This window comes from Mirounga leonina, unplaced genomic scaffold (assembly GCF_011800145.1).
Source record: "Mirounga leonina isolate KUSES-001 unplaced genomic scaffold, KU_Mleo_1.0 Mir_93, whole genome shotgun sequence".
Taxonomy (NCBI): domain Eukaryota; kingdom Metazoa; phylum Chordata; class Mammalia; order Carnivora; family Phocidae; genus Mirounga; species Mirounga leonina.
The window spans coordinates 38,521,245-38,537,776 of record NW_023270854.1 but is presented as its reverse complement, the minus strand read 5'-3'; the positions used below and the strand labels follow the sequence as shown (position 1 = coordinate 38,537,776).

The 16,532-nt window shown below is 34.0% G+C and overlaps 1 protein-coding gene across 1 annotated transcript in view; it reads right to left on the bottom strand.

The window, feature by feature from the left end:
• The window catches only part of CCDC178 (coiled-coil domain containing 178), a 375,512-nt gene that overhangs the window by 277,831 nt on the left and 81,149 nt on the right, over positions 1–16,532 (bottom strand). The window contains exons 10-11 of the mRNA XM_034996280.1: positions 15,183–15,278; positions 14,894–15,030 (exon numbers count right to left, since the gene is read on the bottom strand). Coding sequence (XP_034852171.1) covers positions 14,894–15,030; positions 15,183–15,278 — 233 coding nt within the window. The remainder of the gene's footprint in view (positions 1–14,893; positions 15,031–15,182; positions 15,279–16,532) is intronic.

Sequence of the window (16,532 nt, the reverse complement as noted above, 5' to 3'; positions counted from 1 at the left end):
GATACAAAGATGAATTAAAACTAAGCTTCCCAATTTATATGCTCACGAAGGAAAAAAGACACTCAAAATAACAGATCTTGGTACAATCATTAGTACAATAATAGAAAAAAACAGAAGAAGCATTTAATACCACCTTGTTTGGGGAATAGGGGAAAATAAATTACCAACAGGGAAAGCACCTGGGAAGACTTAATGTCTGACCTATTGTATGAATGATCAATTAATCATATATATATTTTATAAGCCAGAAAAAGAGGAAAAGGGGGAGGGGAAGGAAATTTCAATCAGATGAATACCACAGACAAAGATTAAAGCTTAAAACAATATAAGTTTGGATATATTAGCATTTTAATAGGCTAGAACATTGAGATCATGGAAAGAGGTGGTACAGGGGAGTCTGAAGTTTTACAAGAAACAGATTAAAGTGTCTAATGTAACAGTCTGGGAGCTTAGACTTTATGCTATAGTCGGGAGGGAGACTCTGAAACTTTTATTTGGAGTAAGGCAGACTAGTTGGAAGCCTATTTTAATATTCCAATTAAGAGACAATTAGGGCATGATTTATTTCATTGGTAATTAAAACAGACAGAAAGAAAAGCACCATTTAAAAGGCAGACTTAAAGAAGCTGGTAAGATGTTGGCTGTAAGCAGGTAGAGAGATAGCTTATAGGATGATGCCTCAAACAAGCAACTTGATGGGTAATGGTGTCAAGATGTGATGTTGGGGGAGAGAGGAGATAGTCAAAATGATACTATCAGGAGAAATAAAGATGTGGATAGAGATTAAAAAGTAAAGAAAAGTATGACAGATGTTAAGATAATGAGAGTAGATAAAATCTCTGGAATTGAAAGTAGACCAAGGACGTAAATGGGCTGCGGATAGAACCCTGAGCTAATCTATTAGAGACAGGCAGAGATAAATGAGCCACTGTAGCATTCCTAGAGAGAACAGCTTCATAGACTTAAAGAGAGAACCAAGGGAGTGACATGCTGAATCTCAAAAAGAGATAGTATCAGAGAAAGCATAGACACAAATGCTTGGTTCACCATGGAGGAAAAAAGACATACAATAACACTAAAAGCATCCAGTGGATTTAGAAAGGGAGAAGTTTGTTGTTGCTGTTATTGTTGTTTTTAACTTCAGTGAGATAAATTTTGGTAGCATGGGAGTTTCAAAAGCCAGACTGCTGTGTTTCAAAAAGTGATTAATAGTCAAGCAAATACTGTTAATAATCTAGCAAATATTGCTAATTATGTGGAAATTTTAATGGGAATGTAAGGGAAATACTGCATGACTGCTGAAAATACAACTAGAACGAAGGCAAGTCTTTCATTTTAGCTTGGAAGAGGGTTAATGATGAATATAGGCTGAAGGAAAAAAGTAATGAAGATGTCAGAAATAGAAGTGATAAGAATAACACTACATCCTGAGCAGGGCAAAAGGGATTAAGATCAAGAGCAGAGAAAGAGGTGTTGGCCTTAAAGAGGAAGTACCATTTACCACTTAAATGTAAAGAGGCAGGAAAGTGGTTTGCAGATATTATCACAGTAGGATACATTTGTTTGATAAAATACATCATGTTTTCAACTTTTCCTTCCAATATGAGTAACCTATAGTATAAAGAAAATTAAAGTTTTCTTTCTGAGTTTATCTTGTTTGGGATTTATTATGATGTCTGAATCTAAGGATTCATACTTTAAAGCATTATGGACTGTTACCTGCCATTGTCTCTTTGAATATTGCTTTCCCATTTTCTCATTTATTTCCCATTCTCTTCTCCATAATTCTTAACATTTCTTCCATATGTTTTGTCTCTTTTGCTCTCCGTGCTGCATTCTGGGTTCCTTTTCACGTTTCCAAGTGTACTGATTCTTTTCCCTCCCAGCTGCATTTGCTATTTAATTAATAAAATCTTTAATCAAAATGAATCCAATTTTGGTGAGTTCTTTTTCAAACCTTCCTGAACTGTTCTGATAGTGTTCTATTAGTTTGTTTTATTCCCTTTAACCATTTTAAACTTATTAGGCAGAGTTATTCTAATACTATCATTTGAAATTATTGGGGGTGTAAATATACTGCTGATTATTTCTAACTCTCATTTATGTTGGAATTTTCCCTATTGTTTTATATTTTGTGAGCTCATCTTTAAAAGCTTTACTTTATCTGAGAAAGTAGGCCTCAGCCAATTTATTTTTCTAGAGAATATTTATCAAAGTAAGATAATTTCTTAAAATGATAATTTCTTAGTTAAGACCACCTAGATGGTATATATAAATGAAGATATCAAAGAATTGTGAAAAAAAGCCAGACTCTTCTCACTTGTTTTTCCCTATCCAGGTTTCAGGCTTAGGCAAACACACTTTCTTGTCTCTGCCTTTGCTTGTGGGTATATTTTTTTCTGCTCTCCCCATTCAAATGCCTTACTTTATCCAGCTCCCTTACTTGCTCAGATTCATAGCCCATGGCCTATATCTGAAGACACTAAAATTTAATTACCCTGTTTACCAAGATCAGCAAAGTTATTCTCCAATTCATATTTTCAGAGCAGCCAAATATCAACTAAAAATTTAACTTGAAGTTGTTAAGTTTTCTTTGCATTGGTCCCTGAGGGTTTCCTTTACTTTCGCATAAGCACAACATGGCATTTAAAGAATGTATATCCTATTTATGCTCCATTTATAAGTGTCTTACATTCTCTACTATCAACATTGCAGGAAATGTAAATTCTCATTACTTTTTTATCTACTTACTCTTTTTAGATATTTCATCCTGTCCTTTTGTTTAATTTTATGAATCAAAATTTATGTCTTCCTCACCTTTATGCTATAGACCTATGTATCTAATTTTTACTTTTCATTTCCATTTGAAGAGCTAATAAGAATCTGAAATTTAATATGGCCCAAAGAGACATAATTATATCTTCTCCAAAATCCTCCTCACACTTTCCTCAAGTCCTTGTTACCTCAGCAAACAGCCTGACCGTTTTTTCCCCTCACATTTATATTCCATCTATCAAAAGATTTGGTTGGCACTTCCTCTGAAATATATCTGAAATTAGCTATTACCATTTTTATTGAAAAAAAACCTTGATCTATGTCATCATTATTATAATTTTTCTGAATTACCAAAAAAGCCGTCATCCTTCCTATATGCACTAAAGTCCATCCTTCACTAAGCTGCTCAACAGATCTTTCTAAAATAAAATGTAAGATACTTTAAATGCATTCAATGTTTTCATCTATATTCCTTTATCACAGCCCACTTATGGGCTTGCAGTATCTGGGCCCTGTCTGCTTTGCCAACATTTGTCTCCTTAAATTACTCTACCCACATATAATTTTCCGGAAACACTGACCTCCATTCTGTTTTCAGAACACATAGGATCTTTATCCATCACTGGGCTTTTTGCATGTTTCTTCCCCAGATCAGCTTAAAGCTGGCATGTCTTCTTCATTCAAGTCTCAATTCAAATGTTACCTTCTTAGAGACAGGTGTTCCTAAAGGTCCTTGCTAAAGCAGAGCTCCCAATCTTTCCCTGGCCCTGTCACTCAAGCACATTATCCATTTTTTTTCTTCCTCACAAGAGTATCAGTGACTGAATTTTAAAAAAATTATCGTTTCACATGTTTATTATCTATTTAGGAGAATATACATTTAAATGATATCCCCAGCACTTAAACAGCATTTCATATAAAGCAAGTGTTCAGGACACACAAACACACACACATGCACAAACACATATACACTCTCACAAACATACATTTGATATTCAGGTCTACATTTTCTTTAAGTATAAACCTTGATTATAAAGTTAGTCATAAGCATAAAGTTATAATATTAGTCTACTGGCCATAACTATGAGATTATAAAATCACTACATAAAGTAAAAATAAAGATACACGAAACTATTTCTGATGTTAACCATGAAATAATGAAAACAACTGACCTTTATATTATTTTTTGTATCTCTTATAATGTATAATGTGTAACAAATGAATATTTTCTACCAAAAATGCCATTCAACAAATATTTAATGCACATCAACAATGTGTCTGTAGATTAGTGACTAGATTAGTCCTTGAGGATTCAATAATAGGGGGAAATACAGACAGGTCCTACCTGCAAGCATTTATAAGGCAGTGGGTGTGCAGCCATGCAAAAAGTGTACATTTTATCTTTTTTTTTACTTTATGTAAAAAAAAAATTACCAAAGCTATCCTATTTCTAAGAGGAAAAATAATTAAATAAATTTGAGATCATCATAGAAGGCAGAATACTTCTAGAAAACCACAGAAATGAATGGGGGAAAGAAATCACAGGTAATAAGTCACTAATGGCTAAAATGAGCTGCAGCTCCAAAATTTCCTGCTAGCTAAAGCCATTCCTGCCTTTCTAATCATATTTATTAGGCTGCTAAGAAAGTTTAGCTTCTGTAATAATTATTACCTTGGGGGTTCATTGAAAGCAGGAACTTTCCCTTTTTTTTAATATAAAGATTTTATTTATTATTTGACAGAGAGAGAATGAGAGAGAGCAAGCACATGAGACGGGGGAGGGTCAGAGGGAGAAGCAGACTCCCTGCCGAGCAGGGAGCCCGATGTGGGACTCGATCCAGGGACTCCAGGATCATGACCTGAGCCGAAGGCAGTTGCTTAACCAACTGAGCCACCCAGGCGCCCCAGGAACTTTCCCTTTTATATATATATATGTATATATAGAAACTTTATGCATATAATATGAATTCAATAATAGATTAATAAATTATTGAATGTATTTTTTGTTGGACTGAATTAACAATTTATGTAATTTAATCTCTGTTTTTAAACATAATATTTTATCGAAGTAGAACTTTTATAAAGAAGAGTATGCAAATCAAAGAATACACCTTATTACATTTCACTGTGAACGGACCAGTAATGCCTTCATTCAGACAGAAAAAACTGAACACTGTCAGCAGAAATTCCTATGTGTGCTCTCCCAGTGACTGCCATCCAATAGGAGCTGCAATCCTGATGCCTATCACCATCATGAAAATTTGTTAGTTTTTGAACAGGATCACATTGTATATACTATTACTGTGTCTTCTTTTGCTCAATATTATGATTACAAGATTCACCCAAGTTGTTCTATGTAGCTGAATTCTGTTCATTTGGCTCTTGATTTTGGCTCAGGTCATAATCTCAGAGTCATGGGATCAAGCCCCATGTTGGGCTCTGTACTGCACATGGAGCCTGCTTAGCATTCTCCCTCACCCTCTCCCTCTGCTCCCTACCACTTGCTCTATCAAAAGAAAAATTTAAAGTCTTACTTCTTATTAACTACTGTTAATATCTAGTAATGTTTCAATTATCTAGCTATCTATATTTTGGTTAGCACTACACAGTTTAATGATTATTTAATCTTTTTCTTGTTTAAATATATCATAGAGCTGTTTATGATCATGAATCACCTAAAAATTATGCTTACTTTCACCTGATAATCATTTTATTAAATTATAAAACAATATTACATTAGGAAATTAGCTATAATCACAATAGAAATTTTGATTTATTTGATTAGAACTTGATTTTTTCTCATTAATGAATCATATTCAAAAATTTTATATAATCCTACGTTTATTCATTTTAATAATATGTTTTTTCAAGACTTACTATAAAGCTATAGTAATCAAGACAGTGGGGCTTATTAGTGAAAGAACAGACAAATATATCAATGCAACAGAACAGAGAGCCCAAAAATAGACCCACAGAAATGCAGTCAAATGATCTTTGACAAAGAAGCAAAGGCAATAAAGTGGAGCAAAGATCACCTTTTCAACAAATGGTGTTGGAACAACTGAACATCCATGTACAAAAAAATGAAGCTAGACACAGACCTACACCTTCCATAAAAATTAACTAAAAATGCATCATAGACCTAAATGTAAAATGCAAACTATAAAATCCCTGAAGATAACATAAGAGAAAAACTAGATGAGCTTGGGTATGGCAATGATCTTTTAGATACAATACCAAGGCACAATCCATGAAAGAAATAAGCTGATAAGCTGGACGTCATTAAAATTAAAACCTTTGGCTCTGTGAAACCCAAGGTCAAAAATTTGAGAAGACAAGCCACAAACTGAGAGAAAATATTTGTAAAAGACACATCTGGTAAAGACCTGTTATCCAAAGCATACAAAATACTCTGAAAAGCCAACAGTAAGAAAAAAAAATTAAAAAATAGGTCAAAGACCTTAATGGACACCTCACTAAAGAAGATAAGTATACGAGCAATATTAAATAAGTATATGAAAATATGCTTCATATCATATGCCATTAGGGAAATGCAAATCAAAACAACAATAAGGTATCACTACATACCTATTAAAATGGCCAAAATCCAGAACAGTGACAATACTAAATGCTGGTGAGGATGTGGATCAACACGAACTTTCATTCATTGATATTGGAAATGCAAAATAATATAGCCCCTTTGGAAGATAGTTTGGCAATTTCCTACAAAACTAAACATATTCTTATCATATGATCCAGCAATTGTGTTTATTGGTATTTACCCAAAGGAGCTGAAACTTTTATCCACACAAAAATCTGCACATCAATACTTATAGCAGCTTTATCTATAATTGCCAAAACTTGGAAGCAACCAAGATGATCTTCAGTAGGTAAACGGATTAATAAACTATGATACATCCAGATATGGATAGTACTCAGTACTAAAAAGAAATGAGCTATCAAGCCATGAGTGACATGGAGGAACTTTAAATGCATATTAGTAAGTGAAAAAATCCAATTGAAAAGGCTACATACTATATGATTCCAACTATATGTCATTCGGGAAAGGGCAAAATTATGAAGACAATAAAAAGATCAGTGGTTGTCAGAGTCTGGATGGGAGGGATGGGGGAATGAGTAGACAGGATACAGAGGACTAGGACAATGAAAATACTCTGTATAATACCATTATTGTAGATACATATCATTGTACATTTGTCCAAACCTATAGAATGTAAAACACCAAGAGTTAACCATGATGTAAACTATGGACTTTGGGTGATTATGTTCTGTCAGTGTAGGTTCATCAATTGTACCAACTGTACCACTGTGGTGAACGATGTTGATAATGGGAGAGGCTGTGCATGTGTGGGAGCAGAGGGTATATGGGAAGTCTCTGTATCTTCTCCTCAATTTTGCTGTGACCCTACCGGCTCTTAAGAAATAAAATCTTAATTAAAGACCCAACAGTTGTACACCTTAAATATATACAATTTTTATTTCTCAATTATACTTCACTAAATCTGGAAAAATATTTTTAAAAATAAATAATAAAATACATTTTGAAAAATGTTAAACATATTTGGTGTTTTCTTCCTAGAAGTTTCCTATTTTATATTTGTCTTTTTAGTTGAACTTAGGTTTCATTTTCTAATGAATGAGAAAGCCATTTTTGTTAGTGGATAGAGTCTATAGAGGCCCTTAATGATATTTCTTGATTCTGACCTATCAGATATTGACCTATCTTACCTTATATTTATATATGGTTTGGTGTTATAATTTATCCCACAAAATTTCTACCTCATGAAAATTCTAATTTCTAAAAGTAAATGAAGTGGCAAACATAAAAATGTTTGCTTGCCAATTTAAAGCACTTCTGCATTTAACATCTAGCTTCCGTCTCCATGAACATCTTCCCTCAATTTTAGACCTATGCATCAAAGTGATATCTAGACACTTATATTTGAATCATGCCATACACAATTCCAAACCAAACATATCGACATCTTTCCTCCAAACGTTCTTTTTTACCTCCATACATTTTTCATTATTCAAATCTTAACTCATCCAATGACTACCAAAGTGATACCTTTTAAAAGAGAAATCTGACCATATAGCTTCTTTAGTGGATTTCCATAGTCTTCATCAGAGTCTAAATCCTTTGGAATGATTCATTATCTAACACTTAGTTCCCTACCCTCAATGTTTGTCCCTACCTGACTGCCATATAAAAATATGTGTGCACATGCACACACACACACACACGCACAGAGAGACAGACATAGAAGTTAGATCAAGCACTTGCTCTAAGCTCTAGCCACAAAGTCAAAGTGCAAACTCACAACAGTCTTACTTGTACCCTAAGAGAATTGCCATTTTAACATTACGACTACTATTTGGGATTGTTATTATTGGACTAATATGTCAAGTATATTTGAACATCCACTAAACATCAGTTAAACTGAAGTCATATTAAATTACAAAAAAAAAATTACATAAGGTAAAAAATCCTGAATCTGAATATAGAAAATCAGGTTTCAAATGCCAGTGGTGTTAAAGCTGTAGTAATTTAGAAAAGGTACTTTGCCTCTTTGGATCCTAAGTTCTTTATTTCTTCCTTGAGAGCCCCCACAAGAATTCTCTAGAAAAAGCAGAATTTAAGAGAGGATGTATGAATATTCCACCTCATTAGTGATCAAAGAAATGGAGTTTGAAGCAATATTGAGAATATATTTTTTCACTTATCAAACTGGAACAGATTTTTTAAAAACCTTAGCACTCAGTGTTAACACAGGTACATCACAGAACAAGCTTACATATTGCTCAGCTTCAATAAATTATAGTCTTTCTGGAAAATAGGTTTAGAAAGTTATTAGGAAAAAAATACAGTTATTAGGAATTTATTTTATTTTTTAAAAGATAATAGGAATTTAAAAGTATTATAGCCAATCTACTTTTATAAATCTACTTTAAATTCTAAAAAGCAATGATGCTAACAGAGATTTCTGAAAAAAATCAACACAACAATATTTATAAGTCATAAAAATAAAAACAACTTAAACATAAACTTTAGAGTAACTGAAAAAATCATGGCTTACCCATATAATATACTTATGTACAGATATTTAAATAATATATTTGAAATTTGTATAACAATGCAACAAAAATTCTATTATATCATGTTGGGAATAAAAGCAGGACATATAATTATTTTCATTACGAATGAAAAAAATCAGTAATATATTAATATGATTACCTCTATTTACTGAAATGATTTTAGGTTTTTTGTACTTTTCCGTATTTTCTTTTCTACAATAAGTATACACTATAACCAGAGTCCAAAAAGATCAGACAAGATGTGGAAATGTTGATAAAATGGAGCTGTGATGGGAAATGAAAAAAAGTCTTGGGCATATCCAAGGACAAAAAACAAAACCTCTCATAAATATAAGGTTGCAAATGATTAACTCAATTTTATCTTAGGACTCAAAGACTTTCCACAAATAGTTTCCAGAAGAAAATGGACAATGCACAATAAAAATAACCAAGAGTAGCACAAGGAAAAAAGACAGCAAAAGCATCAGCTAGGAGAAAAAAATACAAAAGTAGATTACAAAGACTACACATATTTAAATTATTACATGTAGACAAAATAATAACTAAAATAAAATAAGTATTTGTACTATGTTGAAGAAGCAAAAGATAAGCTGTAAATAACTACATCAAAATATCTACATCAAACAGGGAATCATAAAATGACTTAGAAGATTTGGAAGAAAAGCAAATAAAGTTTGGAAATGAACGTTTGCATCCATCTATGTATCTATGTATCTATCTATGTATGTATCTATCTATCTACCTACCTATATCTACTGAGAGTGGGAGACCAGTTAAAAACAAGAATGTAAGAAATGTTTGCCATATATGACTGATGATTATCTCCTCAAATATTACCTCTGTATTTTTTTAAATCTTCTTTTCCTTTGGAACATCACTTAAAAATGTGGTAGACCTGACTCTTTCTTGCCTGTATATCCCTTCATTTCTCTTTCATTTCACTAATCTTTCATTCATTCTCTGTTGAGCACTACATAATCTGCTATTAAAATCATCCATTTATTTTTTTAATTTCAAGTAAAAATTTGAAGGAAAAGTTAAGTAATTAAATGAATCTAAGGTATTAACTGGACAAGCGCAATGCATATGATGGAAATCCTTTCCTATAACCAGGGCTACATTCCCTCTACATGTTATAAATTGTATTAGTGTTCTCAATTATGCATGGTCTCTCTTTTTAAGAGGATTAGACTTACCATCCTGTTGACAACAGGCTTGGCCATATGACTTGCTTTGTTCAACGGAGTGTGAGCAGAAGAAACACTTATCATCTTCTGGTGGAAACTGGGTAAGAGCTATCGAGTGATCTCACTAATGAATTTGTGCTTACCACAGCAATGTGCCCTAGAAGGATCTGATCCTTCACCCTGAATCTCAGAAGTAAAAAAAAACCATGAAGCATAGACACAGCTAAGTTGCAGTGCTAGTGAGAGATTAACTTTTATACTTGTATACCACTAAGATGGGGTGGTTGCTTGTTACTGTGGTGTAATCTAATAAATGCTAACCTCACACTCTCTTCTTTTCTTCCAGAGGAGTCTTTTCATTAGCTTCAAATTTTTTTCTCTCCTCTGGTTCTCTTAATAAAATGTAGTAATATTAACAAGTACAATTTTAAGTTATCTTTTGGAAAACAGTGTTCCTCTTTTAAAAAGCAGAGGACCGTAGCGGAAGGGAGGGAAAACTGAATGGAAAGAAATCAGAGACGGAGACAAGCCATGAGAGACTTTGGACTCAGAGAAACAAACTGAGGGTTACAAAAGGGAGGGGGTTGGGGGGGTGGGGTAACCGGGTGATGGGTATTAAGGAGGGCATGTGTTGTGATGAGCACTGCATATTAAATGCAACTAATGAATCGTTGAACACTACATCAAAAACTAATGATGTACTACATGTTGGCTAATTGAACATAATAATAAAAATAATAAAAGTATTTTCAACATACAGATAAATCTTACAAATGTTTCATTCTATCATTTCCAAAGACAAAATGATCACTAAGAAATTTTAACAATCTTCCTATATAATCATCAAATATCATCATTACTCCTTCCCTTCTTTCCTCTTTCCCTCCTTTCAATAATTAACTTTGGATAGCATAGTATGCGTCAGGTACTATTTTTGATGAAGAAAATATGGCCATGACCTATGTCGCCCTCATAGATCTTCTCATTTTTTGAGGGGAGTGAACAAGAGTCAAATATTCACACAAACAAAATTCCAAATATGGCAAGAGATATGAAGAAAAGTAGGTGTGCCAGACACACACATAATAGAGAAATTGGATTTAACTGGACAGCCAATGAAAAGCTTCTCAGAACTGACTCTTAAACTGTCTTAAGGATAAATGCTGGGAAGAAGGAACAGGAAAAATACTATAGGAAAAAGAAATAGCATAAAGATGCCATATGAGCTGAGGAAAATAGGAGAAGATGAAGTAAGGCCATTGTATTTGAACCAAATAATAAGTGTAAACCAATCTGAAGGGGTATGTGCACCCCAATGTTTATAGCAGTAATGTCCACAATAGCCAAACTATAGAAGAGCCAAGATGTCCATCAACAGATGAATGGATAAAGAAGATGTGGTATATATAGATACAATGGAATATTATGCAGCCATCAAAAAAAACCACTCCGAAATCTTGCCATTTGCAACGATGTGGATGGAACTGGAGGGTATTATGCTAAGCAAAATAAGTCAATCAGAGAAAGACATGTATCATATGATCTCACTGATATGAGGAATTCTTAATCTCAGGAAACAAACTGAGGGTTGCTGGAGTGGTGGGGGGTGGGAGAGATGGGGTGGCTAGGTGATAGACACTGGGGAGGGTATGTGCTATGGTGAGTGCTGTGAATTGTGTAAGACTGATGAATCACAGACCTGTACCTCTGAAACAAATAATACATTATATGTTAAAAAAATATATAAGATAGTAGGAAGGGAAAAATGAAGGGGGGGGAAATAGGAGGGGGAGACGAACCATGAGAGACTATGGACTCTGAGAAACAAACTGAGGGTTCTAGAGGGGAGGGGAGTGAGGGGAAGGTTAACCTGGTGATGGGTATTAAAGAGGGTACATATTGAATGGAGCACTGGGTGTTATATGCAAACAATGAATCATGGAACACTACATCAAAAACTAATGATGTAATGTATGGTGATTAACATAACATAATAAAATAAAATTTTTAAAAAATTGCAAAGGAGACAAAAAAAAATAAGGGTAAACCATGTGTGATATGAGACTGCACAGGCAGGTATGTCTGCTTATTCAGGGACCTAGTAGGAGAGTAAGGAGGCATTTTTGTCCCTTCATTCTTGTTAACATTAATGCAGGTATGGAGAGGAAATGATCATACTTATGTTAAAAAGGAAAGAAAGAAGAAAGAAAGAAGAAAGAAAGAAAGAAGAAAGAAGAAAGAAAGAAAGAAAGAAAGAAAGAAAGAAAGGAAGGAAGGAAGGAAGGAAGGAAGGAAGGAAGGAAGGAAGGAAGGAAGAAAGAAAGAAAGAAAGAAAGAAAGAAAGAAAGAAAGAAAGAGAGAAAGAAAAAAAGAAAGAAGGATGGAAGGAAGGAAGGAAGGAAGAAAGAGAAGAAAGAAAAGAAAAGAAAAGAAAAGAAAAGAAAAGAAAAGAAAAAAAGAAAGAAAAGAAAGAAAGAAAGAAAGAAAGAAAGAAAGAAAGAAAGAAAGAAAGAAAGAAAGAAAGAAAGAAAGAAAAAGAAAGAGGGGCGTCTGGGTGGCTCAGTTGGTTAGGCGACTGCCTTCGGCTCAGGTCATGATCCTGGAGTCCCGGGATCGAGTCCCGCATCGGGCTCCCTGCTCGGCAGGGAGTCTGCTTCTCCCTCTGACCCTCCTCCCTCTCATGTGCTTGCTCTCTCTCATTCTCAATCTCTCAAATAAATAAATAAATAAATCTTTAAAAAAAAAAAAAGAAAGAAAGAGAAAGAAAGAATGAACCTACCACAGTGCAGATAATGGATTAGAAAGAGAGCATAATGCAGCATCAGGGAAATCCAAATCAAAACCTCAATGAGATACCACCTCACACCAGTCAGAATGGCTAAAATTAACAAGTCAGGAAACGACAGATGTTGGCGGGGATGCGGAGAAAGGGGAACCCTCCTACACTGTTGGTGGGAATGCAAACTGGTGCAGCCACTCTGGAAAACTGTATGGAGGTTCCTCAAAAAGTTGAAAATAGAGCTACCATATAATCCAGCAATTGCACTACTGGGTATTTACCCCAAAGATACAAAAGTAGGGATCCGAAGGGGTACGTGCACCCCGATGTTTATAGCAGCAATGTCCACAATAGCCAAACTGTGGAAAGAGCCAAGATGTCCATCGACAGATGACTGGATAAAGAAGATGTGGTATATATATACAATGGAATATTATGCAGCCATCAAAAGGAATGAGATCTTGCCATTTGCAACGACGTGGATGGAACTGGAGGGTATTATGTTGAGTGAAATAAGTCAAAAAGAGAAAGACATGTATCATATGATCTCACTGATATGAGGAATTCTTAATCGCAGGAAACAAACTGAGTGTTGTTGGAGTGGGGGTGGGGTGGAGGGATGGGGGGACTGGGTGATAGACACTGGGGAGGGTATGTGCTCTGGTAAGCGCTGTGAATTGTGCAAGACTGTTGAATCTCAGATCTGTACCTCTGAAACAAATAATGCAATATATGTTAAGAAAAAAAAAAAAGAAGAAGAAGAAGAAGAAGGTAGCAGGAGGGGAAGAATGAAGCGGGGGAAATCAGAGGGGTAGACGAACCATGAGAGACAATGGACTCTGAAAAACAAACAGGGTTCTAGAGGGGAGGGGGGTGAGAGGACGGGTTAGCCTGGTGGTGGGTATTGAGGAGGGCACATTCTGCATGGAGCACTGGGTGTTATGCACAAACAATGAATCATGGAACACTTTATTTAAAACTAATGTTGTAATGTATGGGGATTAACATAAGAATAAAAAAAAAAGTAAAAAAAAAAATTTACAAATTATATTTAAAAAAAAAAAAAAAAAGGAAGAGAGCATAATGACTGCAGTAAACTAGCTTTGGAAGTCACTATAAGTTCATGCAAGATACGATGATTGCTTGTACCAGAGTGCTGGTGGAGTAATGAGATAGTTAAAAAGATACTTAGCATGTGGAACATATTTTCTTAACATGTTGAATATGAGGATTGAAATAGAAAAAGGAAGCAAGAAAACCTGTAGGTTTCTGAGCTAAGAAAACTAGCAGTTGCTAGAAAGAATTGAGGGTTGACAAGGACAGCAGAAGCTTAATTAAACATATTTTAATTTAATTTAATTTTTTTTAAGGATTTTATTTATTTATTTGACAGAGAGAGACATAGCAAGAGAGGGAACACAAGCGGGGGAATGGGAGAGGGAGAAGCAGGCTTCCCATGGAGCAGGGAGCCTGATGTGGGGCTTGATCCCAGGACCCCGGGATCATGACCTGAGCCGAAGGTAGACGCTTAACTGACTGAGCCACCCAGGCACCCCAAAACATATTTTAAAGTGTCTTTGAGTATAAGAGGATATGTCAAAAGGAGGTGATAGGAGTGAGCATAAAACTCCTTATTAGATCATTTTTTCACCATTTTGGCATCTCTAAAGGGATTCAGAGTGATTTAAAGAGCAACACCAAGCAACATCTAGGGGCACCTGGGTAGTTCAGTTGGTTAAGCCTCCGGCTCTTGATTTCATCTCAGGTCATGATTTCAGGGTTGTTAGATTAAGCCCCGTGTCAGGCTCTGCTCTGGGAGTGGAGCCTACTTAAGATTCTCTCTCTCCCTCTCCCTCTGCTCCCTGCTCCCACACTAAAAAAAAAAAAAAAAAAAAAAAGCTAATAGAAACAAACAAAATTTAAGCTAATGATAAACACAAACACCACCATACCACCCCAGGAGGATAAAATGAAGAGATGTATTATATTTAACATATTGGATATATCAAAATAAAAATTGTATTTGCACAATTACCTGTCATTGATTAAACCTGCTACAGTTTCAATATCAATTTCGAGTCTTCTGTTTTCTTCTGTCAATTGAGTATTTGCAATTGAAATATCTGAAAAGTCTTTTGCAATATTAGAAAGCTCAATATCCCATGATTTTTTCTTTAAGAAAAGAATAAAAGAATCATTTATACATGTCTTGTATCTCAGAAAGAAAAAACATGTATAATAATGAAATTACTTTTACTTGCATGAGTTAGAATTTAGGAATAGAGAATAGAACTCTAGGGAGAAGGAGGGAAAGGTCAACTTACTGTGGCATAATAATTATTAAGTACATCCAGATACTCCTGTTCATTACTTTTTCTCTTCCAGGATAGTTGATCATAAATTTTTTTCAAATCATCTAGCTAAGAAAAAATATACAGAAAAAAATAAACAAACGATGAAGCTTCCCATTCTTTTTTAAAGAAATATATTTTAAATTATGTAGCTATCATAACTTAATAAATGTTGATTAAAATAGTATAACACCATAGGTTGTTGCCATTTATAAAAATTGATGCAAGATTCTGAATAGAATATAGCAAATTAAGTCTAACAGTGCACAAATAATCAGAATAAAATAGAATGTATTTTAGTTATGCTGTAAGAATTGATAAAAATTAGAAAATTTAAATCATAATTCATCACATTAAAAAATTAAAGGAAAAAACACGAATATGGTCAACACTCTAGAGAACAGCTATGAGATAAATTCACTATCTAGTTTCAATAATTTTTAAACTAGTACAAGGAAAAACTACACAAATACAATATAAAGAATAGAAAATACCAAAATAAATCATAAAATGCTGAATGCACACCCACTGAACTCAAGAATGAGACTAGATTATATCTTATCACCATTATTATTAATCATGTTTTGTGGAAGTTTAACTAAATACAATTGGATAATAAAACCAAAAGTTATTATTATAATGTTGAATATGAATAGATAATACATCTTCAACTTTAGATATGATTGAACACTTTGAAAAACTTCAGAAGATTTTATTTAAAATTACAATAAACGACTTTGGTAAAATGGCTGGTATAAGCATAAGGAAATTAATAGCTTTTAACCGTAACAGTAATAATCTGTTTAAAAACATAGTGACAATACTTAAAAACTTTGGTCAAAAAATATTAAATATTTGGGAATAAATTAAACATAAAAGGGAAGACCTATATAAAGCAAACACAAATTCTTATTTAAAAGCTTAAATCAAGACCCACATGAAAAGAATGATAAGCCATACAAAGGTTTAATAGAATATACTGTCAGTTACACGGTTATTTAAACAATTATTTAAAAAAGGAAACTACTGTTATTGGAAGTTAAAAATCCAGTATCATATGCCATAAAGGGAAGCAACTTTAAAAATAAATAAAAACAGGGGCGCCTGGGTGGCTCAGTTGGTTAAGCGACTGCCTTCGGCTCAGGTCATGATCGTGGAGTCCCGGGATCGAGTCCCGCATTGGGCTCCCTGCTCGGCAGGGAGTCTGCTTCTCCCTCTGACCCTCCCCCCTCTCATGCTCTCTCTATCTCATTCTCTCTCTCAAGTAAATAATAAATAAAATCTTTAAAAAATAAATAAATAAAAACATTTTATGAAATAAAC